Genomic DNA, 15,578 nt, shown 5'->3' with positions numbered 1-15,578 from the left:
TTAACATCCTCTCTATCCCAGTTTTTTTTTTTTTTTTTTGGGATTATAAAAAAGGGTAGCTCTGTACCAATTACTCAAACTTGTAGATGACCATTCCCTTTATCCATAATGAAGAGGGGGAGGAACAGATATATTTATCAATCTTTTTTCCCTCTCTTTTCCAAATTCTTTACACTCTAACTGTCAAACAACAATATTTACCACTAATAAACAGTAAGAATACAATAAAAAAAAAAAGGATAGAAGGAAATTAGTCCTTTCTATAATTTTTATGCATGATGAAAATATTTTTTAATCAAAGGGAATATTTATTTATTTCTTCAGCAAAAAACTTTATGTATAGCTCAAAATTACTAGAATTTGGAATACGCTACACATAGAGGATGAAATTTAGGAAAAAGTTTTTAGGTCAATGCAATAAAATAATGCGTAAATTTAATTAAGAAATTTGACATACAACAATTAAGTAACTGTGCCTAAATTTTGTCTTCCACATAACTCTATGATACATAAAAAGATACCTGTGGTAGGTATATTGAAAGGCAATCACTTGATTTGTACATTGATTCACTTTTTTCGGTACAATGACGAATTGCGGGTTGTCAATCTCTAGATAATAGGTGCCTGCAGTAAAAAGATTTAATAGCATGAGAAATCATGTCATCATGTTAATGGTTATAAGCTGATAAGTGATAAATTAGTTGACAGTATCAACCATCAAGAAAAGGTCAAAGATATCCTAAATTCCTAATTCCAAGCATGTAGTTGTTAAATTACCGATTGTTTTAAAAGCTTATGTTATTGGAATATGGTAAATTTAATTGTTTAACTCATATTTTTAACGATATTAGGTCATGAAATACTTATACACACAACTGTCGTGTTGATAAATTACGCCAAGAAATAGAGTAACAAATGATCAATTAGTATTGATATGTATGAAAGTGGGTACAATTCTCTCTATGATTCATTATAAGGAAAGAATACAATGAATTCCCCTAATTCAAGCTTCAATACACTTTATAATCCAAGAGATATGAAGCTTGATCTTGAATCGGTTATTGATATCTTCCAACGAGATGTACATGTGTAGTTGGAAGTGTTGGATTCAATGTTGAGGATCATTGGCTTGATCTCTGCTACAATTTATGACTCAAGGGCTATGAGCTCGAGCTAAAATGGTTTCATGCTATCTTCCAACTCAAAGTGTATATGGAATCAATCCATTCTTATTTAACTTGACTTAATAGTGAATATCACTAAAAATTATAACATGGAGTTGGCCTAAGCAGAGGCTCAATAAGAACTAACTAGATGAAGAATTACCATGAGTCAATATTCAAGAATTTGCAATACCACCACACACCCTTTGTGCGGTGGTCACTCTACAAGTATAAGTGCTTGTCGGGTGTGGGAGGAAAGAATTAGGTTCAAGTCTCAAAGAGGAAGTTTCATACACATACACTTAAATTATGCTAGATTAAAATTTCTATTTTGTATATAAAAAAAAAATTGTAGTGAATATCAATAAATATTGCTCAAATGAAAATGTGAAAATTAAATAACACATAAATTGACGTACTTATTAGCTAATTTTGAATATAATAAATAGAAAATAAATAAAAATAAATTGGATAATTTTTTTTTTTTTTGCCATTTCAAAGAACTAATGATTTCTATTACTAGGAAAGAAAGAGTAATATTAAAGATACAAACTTTTTTATAAAATTTTACAAGTTATTAATGTGGTGAGTGATTATTGATATATGAAAAAGTGGTGTTAATGATGAATTTAGATGAAAATCAATAAGAAATTAGTGTTAAAAAATAGTATGTAACTATGACAATACCCGAAAAGATATGCAATGAATTAAGTGAGAGAAAAAAAATCAAAGAGAACTGTTAATGATTAGATTAAAGTGTTGAAAAAAAATCCATATTCAATTTTTGGGCCATTCTAATGATATTATTGATACATCCATCATAGAGGAGGTCACGATTCTCACGAACATGTCACGCGCGGGGACCTGCAGAACACACACGTGGGCCATTTCAACCGGCAACCTGGTATCACAGGCACAAACTCAGCTAGATTTTTTTTTTTTTTTTTTTTTTTTGAGAAGCAACTCAGCTAGATTTTTCGAGAAGTTAAATAAAACTAACCATATGCTTATATGGAATTATTATTTATTAGTATAAAAGAAAAAAAAGCATAAATGGAAAAACCGGATCGAGATCCCATGCAATGTGGGATAGTTTTGAAGGATTTAGATTGAAAGTTGTTTTGACAATTTAAAATTGAATTAAAAAAAAAATTAAAAGAGTGAAAAAGTTAAAAATGTTGTGAGAGACTACCAAAGATGATTTAGTGATTGGAAAGGAAATTCTTATGGCTAATTTCCTTGCGAGTTTGAAGTTGTGAGGATAGAATATTAGTGAATCCCATTATTGCACGAATAGTTTCACGCAATCTGTGAATATATCTTAATTAGGATAAGAATAATAACCACATTTGTGAGTTCTATTAGTATCAATAAGTCTAGAGACATACTAAAAGTAACAACAAATTTCACACATGTATAAGGTGACAAGTTATTGATGGTAAATAATAAAAAGTCATATTAACGGGTGCTTTTAGATCATTTGTTAATAGAAAATTTTAAGAAAATTTTAATATCAGTTTCATGAAAAATATAAAAAACTGTCAAAAAAATTAGTTATATATTTATTTTCTCAATGCCTAGGCCCCACTTGTACAATTTTTTTTTGAAGGGTTTTAAGGCCCCAATTGCACATGCAAAAAGCCCCCAAAATTGTATAAAAATGTCTTTAAAACTGTAAAATGAAGATTTTTTTTTGAAAAAAAAAAAGGTGAATTTTGCATTTCCCCCACCTTCAAGAAGACCCCAAAAATATTGAGCTCATAGAAATTTAACTCAATTAAAATTAAAATTTATTTTCCCCCAAAAAATTATTATTAATATGTCGAATAATCATTGATAAAATTTTCCTAACAACTTTTGAAAAAGATGTAAATAAAATCTAATACACATACTTAAATAGCAATTTTACATCTCAAAAAATAAGAATAATTTTAATAAAAAATTATATAAAATAGAAAGTCAAACAAATAGTATTTAATTGATATTTAGTATAATAAAAACCCATTAATAAATAATAATCTACGACTCAACTTTTGTGAAATTTAGTGTGAGTTTGGCAAAAATTATTTTTGTTAACTTATTTTACTATTCAGTTTATTTTTGCTATTATTTATAGGTCTCACTGTATTTTTTGGTATTATTCATAAGTCCTACTGTACTATTTCAATTAATTTTTACCTATTTATAGTATTTTCAGTAAAAAAATTTTAATTTTGACAAAATAAATATATCCTAAACATATTCTTAATATAAAAAAAAAAAGAAAAAAGTTTATTTTTAATAGAAAAAGTAAAAGTAAAAATGGTTGTGTATAAAACATTGCAGATTTGTATTGCACGCAATGTCAATCCCCAAAAACCAGTGTGAAATAGCCAAATAGGCGATCACTCCTTGGTCCACGTGTATTGTATGATATAGCACCTACTAAAGGTCCCCTATGGGTAACGTAATCATTATCTCTGGAAACTTTTTTTGGTCCAAGCACTGTCACTGCGTGATACTACAGTGGCATAAAGGAAAATATAATATTTTCATTGCCCTCTTTTGTCAAAAGGTATGGAAACTTCGTAATTTTCTCCCCGGATATTAAGCTTAGATCACTGACATGATTCCTATGCCTTGCTCATGCACTGGTTAGCCTAATCTGTGTCCCAATACATACAAAATAAAATAGTGCTAACTGTGCAGTGTGAATCTACTTATTTTACATCACCGGAGGCGTAACTTTATGATAGGAAGTTTTTCTGACTCATTACACATGCAAATCTAACTTTATGATAGTGATTTATTATTGTGTGGCCTGAGGGTACACGTTAACAAAATTTTATTTAAATAGTCTCATGCCATGCACGACGGGGTTTAAATAAATGTGAAATTGGCTAAATGCTTGAGCTTTTATTTTTTGGATTTTGTTAATGTGTACTCTTAAGTTACACAATAATTAATTATTTTTAAAAATAAATTTTTAAAAATTAAAAAAGTATTAACAACCTTTTCAACTCTCGAAAAAATATTTCAAAAAATAGATAATTTAATATATGTTTTTAGGGTACGCATTAAAGACACACATCAACTAGATCCTTTATTTTTTTGAATTATAAAACAATTGATTTACCTTTTTCACTGTCCATTTAGTTAAAAATTGATGTGAAGGGTCAAGGGGCCTTCTGGGTTCTGACTTTTTGACTGTAGATACAACCGTTACTGTGTGTGACACTCCGTTGTCCTTACTATGAATTATGGATTTACTAAAATACCCTTTTCACAGTTAAACCTTGGTGAATTTGATAATTTTCTGTCTTGGGGGTAATAAATGTTTTGGATGGTGCAACAACTAACAACTTAGGCTTGCAAATCAATTAACCTAGCTGTCCATATCTGTGATGAAATGTGACCAATGTGGATGTACATTGATTGAACTGTTTGGACCACATTGGAGTTTAGAATGACATATTCTTATTCATGACTTATTTACTTGTTCATAGAGTAGAGTATAAAACTATAAATAGTAGCAAAATTGATAAGCCAAATAAAGTACAGAAAATATATGAAATTGTGTCCTCTCCCATTATTGTGGTCATTGGCTTTGAGAGGTTGGGTGATAAGTGCACATTCATCAAGTAACTATGGAAATTCTCTACAATTTAATGAAATTGTCAGAATAATCAAATTGATGTACATAGGATTTGAGTCATTTGACTGCAGTATTGACTAGATGAGGATGCAAGAGAATTTATGAGGAACGGATAATAATCTTTTTGAAGAAAAAAAAGGGAATAAGTAAAACTAATCCCAAAGTAATTTTACTTAATATGAATATATATATTTTATATAAGATAGAAATTCAATTTTAGTCTAATCTAAGTGTATATGTGTAAAACTCTCTCTTGAAAATTTGAACCCTAACTTTTGCCCCTCACACTCTACAAGCATTATATTTGTAAAGTGATCATCATATCAAGAGTATACTGTGGTTCTAATATGCATTTTTAGTACTAGTACAGTACTCACATAAATTGGTGTTAATCATAATAAATTAATAAATTAATTAAGGCTTAGAAGACAAACAAATGAAAGATTAAGCAAGGTACCAAAATATATTTTTTTTTGGGTAAAAAAAGTATCAAAATGTTACTCCCGTATAAAGAATAAACAACCAAAATCCAACTAAGGTTCATTAGGTGATACAATACAAAAATAATTAAAACCCTAATGACAAAACCCAGTTGGCCCCACTTAGTCACCAAACAAGGGCAGAACAGTAATTCAACATCGCCCAAATACAACCTTTTTTAAACAGTCTTTCCACTTTCCACTTTCCAACCTCCCTCCAGCTCTCTCTCAAAAACCACTCCTTAAACCTCATCTCTCTCTCTCTCTCTCTCTCTCTCTTCTTTGTTCTAAATTCTAATCAACCATGGCCAACTTCTTTAACACCCACTTCTCAGTCTTTCTATGTGCCTTTCTGATCTTTTTCTCTCTACCTATCTCTCTCTCTTACACCTCCTCCATCCATGACCTTCTTCGCTCCAAAGGCTTACCACCTGGTCTACTTCCTAAGGAGGTTAAGTCCTACACGCTCTTAGACAATGGTACCCTAGAAGTGTTTCTAGATGGGCCATGTCTCACCAAGTTTGAGAATAGGGTCTACTTTGACAGTGTTGTGAGGGCAAATCTTAGCTATGGAAGTCTCATAGGCGTTGTTGGTTTGTCCCAAGAAGAGCTTTTTCTATGGCTACCTGTGAAAGATATCATTGTTGACGATCCCAAATCAGGGCTTATACTGTTTGACATAGGGGTTGCTCACAAGCAACTCTCTTTGTCACTCTTTGAAGATCCGCCTAGTTGTAAACCACAAGGTAATTGCTTTCTGGGTCCTGGATCAAATTTGCTTAATTAATTTTCTTTAATTATAATAATACTTGTTGTTTTTTAATTGAATATTGTATGTTTGGTTGGGTCATGGGTGTGTCTTTTTCTGGCTTTTGTTTTTGCTTTGGAGTTTGTAACACCTGTAGCGGTTTGATTTGATGTGGGTTTCTGTTATTTATTTGTGTACGAAACAGCTTTTTGGAGTTTAATGCCTGTGATATCTGATAATTCCAGTTACATATATTCATGGTTTTGTTTCAGAAACTGATCGCCTTATTTATATTTATTATATCCCTTGTTTTATTATTTCCTCTCGTTTTCTGTATTACAAACACCCAAAAAATAATTAAAAGAAAAAAACAAGTGGGTGAAATTTCCCAACCTCACAAAAGGAAAAACAATTTGAAGGAAATTTCCTATTAACATACAAGTTAAACACTTTTTTTTTTTTTTTTCCAGCAAAGGGAACCAGTGCAAATGGCAGAAGTTATATATGCTTCAATTCTTGATTAGAAATATAAATTGGAGAGTGTTTGATTAATTGCTGAATTTATTTATTTATTTATTTTAATTTTTAAAATTTAATCTACATGGGTTTTATGATCTTTGATGCTAATAAGTGATAACTACTATGTGGCTGTGCAGGTGGTTTGGAGAATCATGTGAGGAGGGAGAAAGGTTTTGAGGCTTTGAGATAGAGAGATTTCAACTGTCACAAAGTTTGTCGTTTTCAATTTTATGTAATAATTAATAGTCTTCTAATTATAGTTATGTGAGTAGGTGGGTTTAGATTAGAGGCTGAGTAGTAGTTTGTAAAGATGTGAAGTCCTGGAATCAAATGTCCCAATCGAATTAGAAGAGAGTTCTAAATTCTAATCTTCAAACTTTTGTTTATTCCTTTTCGTTTAATTTTATATAAAGATAAAGATTTAGATGACTATCAAAGTAAAGAATCTAATCTTGTTATCTCCATCATTATCTCTTGGGTTATCAAGCTCCTTAAAAAACGACGAGATATTAATGTTGAAACTGTCAACAATATCTAAATCAATTTTCATTTTTTATTTTGAAAGGTTTTTCATCTTTTTTTTTTATTTAAATTTTAGTTTACAAACATGGAGAATTGAACTTGAGAATATTCATTATTTTCCCTAAACAGGGGCCTTTCTACAAAAATAAATTATTGTGAATTTTTGAAATATACACATGGTTGAATTTATTTGGACCAAAAAATGGTCCAAATAAATTCAACCATGTGTTTTATTACCTCTAAACTTTTTATTTTATGCTGACACAAAATAAAAATTTCACTCTAATCTAATCTAACTATATATGTATGTGAAATTTTCTTTAGGGGTTTGAACTTCAGCTCTTACCTTTCACATTTTACAAGTATTTATATTTCATTATCTTTTTTTTTTCCAAACACATAATCAAAGAGACTCTCCATTGTTTTTTAATTTATCATTTTCTTTTTGTTTTGTGCTTCTATTTTTACTTTATTTTATTTTATTCTGAAAGTTGTTTGAATCTTTATAGCCTTATACAGTCTTATAAAACTAGGTATATGTAGATGTTCAAGTCAGTAAAAAAAAAGCCTCTCTTCACGGGCGAACTTTGTGCTATATTGTACAGGCAAATTACAAAACCACTTTCCTTCACAAACTTACGGTCAGATTATATTCTTGATTTTTTTCAAAAATATTCCTTGGTAATATCATCTTTTCATTTACGTCCCTAGGGACCTTTTTTTATATAATAATTAGGCGGGAAATGTGGGCCAGTCACGGGTGGGGTCACAGTGTATTGCTGTTGTTATGTGGGGTCACACGCACCTTGCTAGAGGGGGTGGACCCTATATGGCTTTCACTTTGTCCCTTTTCTTTAGCTCTTTTATTGTGCCTTGAAACTGTCATGGACTTTTCCCACTAAAAACACAAGTTATTCTGTTTAATGTTTATCCTCATTTGGTTAGAACTATGATTGAGAGGGATTGCTCTGTGCTTTAATTTGGAATTTTTTCCCCTTAACCCCTCTGTTCTTGAATTAATGTTATGTTTGGATGTTGAGAGAAGAAAGGGGAGTAGAAGAAAGAGAGAGAGTAATTAAATTACTTTATTTAGATATTTTTGAAATAAGAAGGAGAAGAGATTTGGAGGGTTTTGGAAGACTTTGAACTACTTCTAATCCCTCATTTTTAATTCTCACAAATTGGGGAAATTTGAAGGGAGAGTGGAGTATAAAAATGTTTGACCAAATGAATTACAAAATTTGCCCTTACTATATTAATAAAATTACAAATGAAAAGATTAATTTTTTTTTTTCCTTTACTTAATTTTAAAAACATCCAAATAAGGTAGAGGATAATCATTTTCCTCTACTCTTTTCTCCACTACTCTCCTTCCCTCTACAACTCTCAAAACTTCCAAACATAGCATAAATGAAAACATTTGCCATAAATATAAAGTAAAGGTACCAATTTGGCTGCAAGTGTCACTTGGTCTATTGATAGATTAGAGATTTTCTCCTTTTTTTTTTTATAATATAATTTTAATTTATGATATTCACTTCATTATGATGGTTCTTATTGTTAGGTTAACTTATTAATTAGTTTTTTTATAAGTAGGATTCAAATCTTAAAAGTTCCTTGAGTGAATGATATAATGAAATTCCAATTTGTTTACAATTATTTGTCCATTGTAGATTATAGTTTTTTTTTTTAAGACACTAATCAATTTTTAGTGTAAATAAGAATTAAACTTCAAATATTTTATATAATTATCAAAAATTTTATCAATTGAGATAACTGAAACTATATTTTTAGATTATAGTTGTTGCTTGGTAATACGGAAAGGAATTGTTGAGTAGTATTTTTTTTTGGTATGCTGTGGCCGCAACATGAAGAGTTTCATTACGTTGTCTGATTTTCGTTATTGGTCAGCTTGAGTGAGCTGGTTGGCAACTTGGCAGTAAAGTCGAAATTTTCTAATAGTTTTCTCGCCAAGTTACGTCTACACTCCCATTCTTCATTAGAAAACACTTTTATTGACCACATAAAAAGATTAACAATTGATTAAAGAAAAAAACAATAGTTGTCATTATATCATGCGGCAGCCTGGCAACAAAATAATAGACCAAAACATCGTCTGCAGTCTGAACATGACAGCAAAATTTAACTGGGACACAACTGTTTTACACTGTTTTCAATTTGAGAGCAGAAAAAGGCTTTAAAGGGTATTGGCCAAACAGTGGATTGTAGTACTCTCGTGGTATATAATAAGGGTGTTTAAATAATAATTTTTAGTATTTAAATAATATTATATATATTTTTATATATTTTTTTTACTTATACGTAATTTTACAAAACAACATTAATAGTATTAAAATTTTTTTATCAAATAGGCCCTTAGCCATACCATAAATTGTAGTTGTTAGATAAATAAAATAATAATAAATAAGGAAAAAATTAGGGAGGAAAAAAGCCATTGACAAAACTCCATGGTTTTCACCTCTCTTGGAAGTTGCAACAATTACAAACATTAACAGAATGCTACTGGCTACATTTTAAAATCATATCAAAGATCATAATGGGGCTAATAGTTTTGGTCAATGTAGGCCAATTAGTCTTATTAATTTCACTTGTAAAATCATATAAAAAATTTTGACATCAGAAACCATTAAAACTTTTTTTTTTTCAAAAGAAGAAACAGGGGAAGTGAATACTAAATTTTCCTTAAAATTTAACTTTTTTTTTTTTTCAAAATATTCCTTATACTTTTAAATGTTTCATTTTAAGCATATTATATATATATATATATATATTAATATTGTTTCAAAAAAGCCCTTGACATTAACTATTTAATTGAAAATGTTGATGTGACAAAGTTTTGTATTTGAAAATCATTCTTAAATAAAATAGTTTTAAATGATTTAAACAACAATAATTTTAAGCAATTTTATATATTAGACCCTACATGGTGCAAAATTAAATTCCACATAAACACGTAGAAAATTGAAAAAAATAAAATAAAATAAAATAAAATAAGACCATTCATTCGACCACATTTTCCTCATTACCAATAAAAATTTTTTTAGCCCCATTGTTCTCTCTAATTTTCTTGCTACCCAAACAACCAAACAAACCCTTCTCTCTAAATGTCGGCCAACGGCAATCCAAACTCAAATCACTCACAACCACAAATTAAACACAACAAAATCCCCCCATTGCCAAACTTGATCTTGTACGCAAGAGTGACAGGACAGTGGTGATAGAGTATTTTATGTGGCCAACTTGGACTATGCGGAATGTTGAGGACCTTGATGGGATTGGGGTAATAACAAAACTCTAATTAAAGACTCCATTCTCATTCAATTATCAACAATATTGATTACAATTACATTAGGCTTGTCTATTTATAGTTTGACAAGAATGTATGTCATTGGTTGGCTTAACAAACATAAGCTCCTAGCATTTAATTGGCTATTTGAGTACTTAACTAGGCTCCTTTCTTATCTTTAACTACCTTTGTTAGTAAAAGTTAAAGCTTAGTATTTATAAGAAAATATAAAAACGCATTACAATTATCAAAATGCACTGCATCACTTGGATTAAAATTAAACCCACCATTTTGATGCCCTTGATGGCGTATGAGTAGCATTGAATTCATACTATGTATAACTGATAACAAAGCTGGCCATGAAGGTTTCAATAGGAGGTATTGGGATGGGAATCTTAGGAGAGTGAAAAATCATATGGCTCTTGCTAGTGTTCCAAAAGAAGAATGCTATTGAGCTATAGTAGTGCCAATCTATATAGTGATGGACTTGGCTTTTGCTTTGGAGGTAGCATTTAGACGTGTGGTTTTGTATTTTAGCATTTTGGGAACTTTTGAGGGATGAGAATTGAAAATACTAGAGTAGTATTTTGGGTTTTTGTTGGTTATGGATTTTGTGTAGTGTCTCTATTGATGTCTAGAAAATGCTGGAAAGAGAATAACTGGGGATTTTAGATTTTTTCCCCAGCTATTCTCTCAATATAACCCAAATCACCCAAGTTCATGTGAGTCTCACATGATCTTATTTAACTAATATACCTTTATTTTTTCTTAGTTTTAATTTTAATTATAGTTTTTGATGTATAGACTCAACATCAGCTATTTAACCCAGGTCATTCCTATATCATTTAAAAAGTAGTATTATACAAAGCGGGTGACAAGTGAAAACAACATTTTCAGTTACTCAATTAACGGTAAGGACTCTTGAAATATGGGTAAAAATTTGAGTCAAATGTGTAATTAAACCATTTAAAATATATATATATATATATACAAATAATAAATAAAAATAAAAAACCCCGTGATAGGAATCTTTCGTCTAAATTGTCTTATCCTTATTATTGTCAACTTAGATTCTATTGGCCTGTATACATCAATATCACTACCATTCATTTAAATATCGTAAGTCCACCATTGAACTTATTCAAGTACTGGATTATAAAATTTAAAAAAAAAAAAAAAATTCAAGTATACTTCTCCAAAAGCTTTCCACACAATAGGCTTTCGTATTATTGCCTGACTTGTTAGTTTATGTGGTCGGTTCGAACATAGGCAGAGCTCTCTAGCTTTTTTTATTTGTGAGAGAGATTCATCTTATGACGTCCGTTTTTGATAAAATTTAACAACAAAATTTTTTTACCAATTAAATTGTTTTAAAAGCACTGTAGTTTGGAGGTGCTTAGGTGGGATCTATTAATTAGAAAATTTTCCATCATTTGCACATTTTCCTTTGATTAATTATTTGGCATCTGGTGTTGGTAAGTTGCTTTGTCCTTTGGTGCTTATAGTCTTGCGAAAGGTCACGTTCCTATGTCAGTCAGCTTCTAATAATGATAGTCAAGTTGCAAGGTTGGACGTGAAAATAATATATACTTATCGAATAATCAAAGATCGGTTCGTTGTCTTGAGCTGTTGGATTATATTGGGATTACAGCCTTACACTAATTATATCAGGACGTTGTTCTGTATTTAGTGGTTTTTCCTGTGCTTAATTAAACTGCGATTATGATATTGATTAGGGTTTTTTTTTACGTTACTGAAAATGGTTTCACACTTCATCTACCCAACATCGTCATAGGACCACAAGTAACGTTTTGTTACAATCAGTACACTAGGGATCGATACTGATGGCTCAACAACTCTAAATTGTATATTAGTTAAATTGAATTGATTAACTTGGGCACCAAGTAGTGTTTAAGCACTTGGACAAAGTGTATATGGGTTAGACCCTTCTTTTGTTGTTGTTTCCTTTAACTAATAGTAAAAAAAGAGATTTTTCCCCCTTATAACAATTTATAAAAAGGAAGGGAAGAAAAGTTTTGCTTCTTTTATCAAGTAAAAATGTATAAAACAATCTTGAGAAGAATATACTTGATAAGGGGCCACATTACTTTTTGATATTTTGATAAGTAGGTAGTGAAAGGAAGGAGAAGTACGTGATTGAACTACAAATATGGAGTACCATTAAAAATGTTATTATCTTTAAGTTATTACTTAAATTCCAATTGAAAATCACAGCTATGAACCTGAGGTGTAAGGATGCTAATATGTGCAAGAGTCATACTCTTTTACTCCTCCATTATTGGCTTGTTTATGAAATCAAAATCTTGTGAAATCACTTTTCATTTTTTTTAAAAAAAATTTTCTTTTTGAATCCCCCTAAGAGTTAGTTTTAGACTAGTACTAATTATTTTATTTTTAAAATCATTGTCATTATTTTTATGATTATCGTATATTATATATATATATATATATATATATATATATATATATATATATATATATATAACCCATGTTTAGTTTGTTTTGGTGGAAAATGTTTTTTTAGAAATCTTAAACTTTGCATGGATCTTGCCTTTTGTCCCTAAACTTTTAAAAATATTTTTTTCATTAGTTTAGAGATAAAACTAGAAATGAAAAATTAACTTTGTATATTAATTTAGAGATAACAAATGAAAATTTTGAAGTGTAGGGACAAAAAAAAAATTCATGTAGAATTTAGGGACAAAAACAATATTTTGGCCTATAATTAAAGTGGAAGCTCAAATAATCATTAAGCTCGTCCATTAAAATTTTGTGTTGGGTTTGGCTTACCTCCAATACTTTTTAAACTGGAGATCTTCTTTTGTTTTAAATACACAATAGCACGTGGTAGTGAATTTTAATCTCCGCATTTTATTTAGTTAGTGAGTAATGTGACAGTTTCTTATTAAAATATTAAAGGAGTTTCCAGTTTAAAAAAAGTACTAGAGGTAAGTCAAACCCTATTGTGCCAACTCCTAAGTGTCCCAAGTAAATTTCAAATTCATTATAATTTTGTGTCATGTGTTTGTTGAATTAAAAACCACTCCATGCCCATTAATAACTACTTCAATTCCAAGTTCCAACCCCGCAACTCCCTTTTTCAATAGATTTTTTAATAAGGGTAAAAACTAATTTTAATCTTATTTTAAGGAATATAAGCAAATTAAAAGTCTTTTTTTATTTATTTATTTAGAATACCAAGTATTTTTAACACACACCCACACAGGGAGAGGGGATAACGTTTTTTAAAGAAACTTACAGTGGTATATATTCAAAAAGGTCTAACTCTTGAATACATAGCACAAACTTTAAACCTCTTTTACTCACGCTCATTTTCCAATGTGGGATTAACCCATTATTTTTTCTTTTGAGAATACCAAATATTTTTAACACACACACATACAAGGAGGGGGAAGAAGGTATTTTTAAAGAAACTTACAGTGGTGTATATTAAAAAAGGACTAACTCTTAGATACATAGCATATACTTCAAACCTCTTTTACTCACACTTATTTTTCAATGTGGGATTAACCCACTATTTTTTCTTTTGAGAATATCAAGTATTTTTAACACACACACAGAGGGAGAGGGGAGAATATTTTTTTAAAGAAACTTATAGTGGTGTATATCCAAAAAAGTCTAACTCTTGGATACACAGCACAAGCTTAAACCTCTTTTATTCACACTTATTTTTCAATGTGGGATTAACCCACAATTTTTTTTTGAGAATACTAAGTATTTTTAACACACACACAGGGAGAGGGGAAAATGTTTTTTAAAGAAACTTATAGTTGTTAATGAAAAATTCGTTAACAACTAAAATCTAGAATATAAAGAGATCAATAATACATAATGCATGGTTTGTCATAAAAAAATAAATAGAACAACAAAATACATTCTTTTCTCTTACTAAAATGGAGTAACCCGAGTCATTTGCACAATATATCAAACTAAAATTAGGGAATAATAAGGTTAATTAAAATTTTGATAAGTGATTTTTTGTCATATGTCATTATCGTTTTACTATTACTTTTTTTTGTTTTTTTTTTTGAGAAGAAACATTGCAATTTTATTAAACAAAAGCCGACTCGGCTTGAATTACAGAAAAAATGTGTGGAGGAACATCTTCCATCGACACCAAAAACTCGCTAACATGTCTCGCATGTCTAGCAATTTTCTGGCCTGCCTTGTTGCCCTGTCTTTGCACATGGTTGAATTCCACTTCAGCTAGCTGCTATGCTAAGTCCTTTGCTTCGTCTAACAGGTGTCCATACTCTGCCAATGACAATTCTTTACTCCGTAGTCCATCAATAGTGATCATTGAGTCGCCTTCAAGAACAATAGATGAGAGTCCAAGATCTATGGCAAATTGGAGAGCTTCCTTTGCTGCTATCACTTCTGCAGTGAAAGAAAAAGGTAAGTGAAAGCTCTCTGCCATGGAAGCTACTACTTTGCCTGCACCATCTCGGACAATGACTCCAACACCAGCAAGGTTATCTTTTCTAAATACTGACCCATCAAAATTTACCTCGAGGCTCGACCATGGTGGAGGTTTCCAAATCAGTCGAGGTGGAGAGTGGTTGGGCTGATCAGGTGGATGTGGAGGACTGGTTCGGACAAAGGACGCTCTGGCGTTTTGCACTTCCAGAGAAACGTGCTGGATCGGGAATGGCTTCCCACTTGTTCTAATGGAATTTCGGCGATACCATATTGCCCAAACCATCGTAGCAAAGAGGTTCAAGTCCTTACCAGTTACCATAATATGTGCAACCAAATGTCGGAAACTCGAAAATTGTGGAGTCGCATGTAACTCCATGCGTCGTCTTGAGACTAGACTTGTGATAGAAGTGGACATGACCACAATGCATGAAGCACATCTTCGGTTGCACCTCGCAACAATCCTCCGCAAGGATCGTTCTTCGCCTGAGGTTAAGTTTGGTTGGGATAGAATTCTTGGTTGCTCTCCACAGAAAGTTTCGGACCTTTGGCTGAACTTGTAATCCCCAAATCTTCTTCCAAAGTGTGTTGTCCGTTGGTTGATACTCATTGTTGTCCAAACTCTTTAAGACTTACAGAGGAACCTATATCCGGACTTTACCGTGTATGAACTCGTTGGAGTGAGGCCAAATAAGAGCATCATTAGTAGGTCTGCTACTCAATGGGATGGAGTGGATCAATTCGGCAT

The 15,578-nt window shown here is 30.9% G+C and overlaps 2 protein-coding genes across 2 annotated transcripts; one reads left to right on the top strand and one right to left on the bottom strand.

Moving 5' to 3' along the window:
* The first annotated feature begins 5,485 nt into the window (after nucleotides 1-5,485).
* On the top strand, nucleotides 5,486-6,977 carry LOC142638362 (uncharacterized). Its single transcript, XM_075812383.1, has 2 exons — nucleotides 5,486-6,022; nucleotides 6,681-6,977. The coding sequence occupies exons 1-2, from the start codon at nucleotides 5,581-5,583 to the stop codon at nucleotides 6,731-6,733; spliced, it is 495 nt and encodes a 164-aa protein (XP_075668498.1). The 5' UTR covers nucleotides 5,486-5,580; the 3' UTR covers nucleotides 6,734-6,977.
* Nucleotides 6,978-14,627: 7,650 nt separating this feature from the next.
* Nucleotides 14,628-15,209, bottom strand: LOC142639501 (uncharacterized). Its single transcript, XM_075813665.1, has one exon. The coding sequence runs from the start codon at nucleotides 15,207-15,209 to the stop codon at nucleotides 14,628-14,630; it is 582 nt and encodes a 193-aa protein (XP_075669780.1).
* Between the last annotated feature and the right edge of the window lie 369 nt (nucleotides 15,210-15,578).

The sequence above is a fragment of the Castanea sativa genome, chromosome 6 (genome assembly GCF_040712315.1).
Source record: "Castanea sativa cultivar Marrone di Chiusa Pesio chromosome 6, ASM4071231v1".
Lineage (NCBI taxonomy): Eukaryota > Viridiplantae > Streptophyta > Magnoliopsida > Fagales > Fagaceae > Castanea > Castanea sativa.
The sequence above is the reverse complement of the archived record's forward strand: the minus strand, read 5'-3'. Positions and strand labels throughout refer to the sequence as shown.

What these genes read in the sequence shown, in the direction of transcription:
- LOC142638362 (XM_075812383.1), top strand. Translation starts at nt 5,581, where the DNA reads ATGGCCAACTTCTTTAACACCCACTTCTCAGTCTTTCTATGTGCCTTT. An exon ending in GCCTAGTTGTAAACCACAAG is followed by an intron (nt 6,023 to 6,680) that starts GTAATTGCTTTC and finishes GTGGCTGTGCAG; the next exon opens with GTGGTTTGGAGAATCATGTG.
- LOC142639501 (XM_075813665.1), bottom strand. Translation starts at nt 15,209, where the DNA reads ATGGAGTTACATGCGACTCCACAATTTTCGAGTTTCCGACATTTGGTT.